Raw genomic sequence first — 776 nt, 5'->3', positions numbered from 1 at the left:
GGTCCCCACAGCCCTCATCCGAGTAATTCAGTCCCTCAGGGTCTAGTTCCTTTTTAGTGAAGGGGCTTTTAAGTTGCAGAGAATCATTTAAAAAGAAATATACTTTTGAATTTTCTTGCACACTTTATAGGCCATCGTGATAGACAAGCAAAAATATTTTTGTGGTTGGTAAGTATATTAATTCTGTCTCTGTATTACCATTTTGTAAAAAGGCAGTTGAGTTCAGCGAGATTTTACGCATACAGTCATACTGTAACTCTTGGTTACTGTCGAGAAGACAGGGTGTAAGTTTCAAACTTTAGGATTCATTAACTAAAACATTATGAAACTTCTGATGCCAGATATTAAAATTCATAGGTGTAAGAGTGCTGTTAAGAAAATTAGAACAAATCAGCCAGCATGTAAATGTATATACTTCTGTTTTCTAGACTGGATATGAAAAAAATAGGACACCAGAACAAAATAGAGAACAACGAGAAAGGTAATGCCATTTCACACACAGCTGAACTTCTTCATATTTGCGTAATGAGGACCATAGTTGATTTACATATATCTCCTTGAAATTTAAGAAGATTAAAAAAGAGAAGCTTTTACACACCAAAAATCAGTATGTGTTTAAAATCACATTTGGCTGTACATGTATTTGTTTACTTGTTAGCAGCTCTGGTTTTGCAGTATTTAGTTTTATAACAAGTTATGGATCGGAGTAATATTTCAGTTGTTTTCATTTTCTTTGTCTTTGCTAGTGGTTTTTCATACCCAAATTTCAGTATGCC

General features: G+C 33.8%; 1 protein-coding gene across 1 annotated transcript in view; it reads left to right on the top strand.

Moving 5' to 3' along the window:
* NUP153 (nucleoporin 153) overlaps nucleotides 1-776 on the top strand; it is an 80,107-nt gene that overhangs the window by 41,271 nt on the left and 38,060 nt on the right. The window contains exons 10-11 of the mRNA XM_023737491.1: nucleotides 429-481; nucleotides 747-769. Coding sequence (XP_023593259.1) covers nucleotides 429-481; nucleotides 747-769 — 76 coding nt within the window. The remainder of the gene's footprint in view (nucleotides 1-428; nucleotides 482-746; nucleotides 770-776) is intronic.

The sequence above is a fragment of the Trichechus manatus genome, unplaced genomic scaffold (assembly GCF_000243295.1).
Source record: "Trichechus manatus latirostris isolate Lorelei unplaced genomic scaffold, TriManLat1.0 scaffold00103, whole genome shotgun sequence".
NCBI lineage: Eukaryota > Metazoa > Chordata > Mammalia > Sirenia > Trichechidae > Trichechus > Trichechus manatus.
Note: the sequence above shows the minus strand (reverse complement) of the source record. Positions and strands in the feature narration are given on the sequence as shown.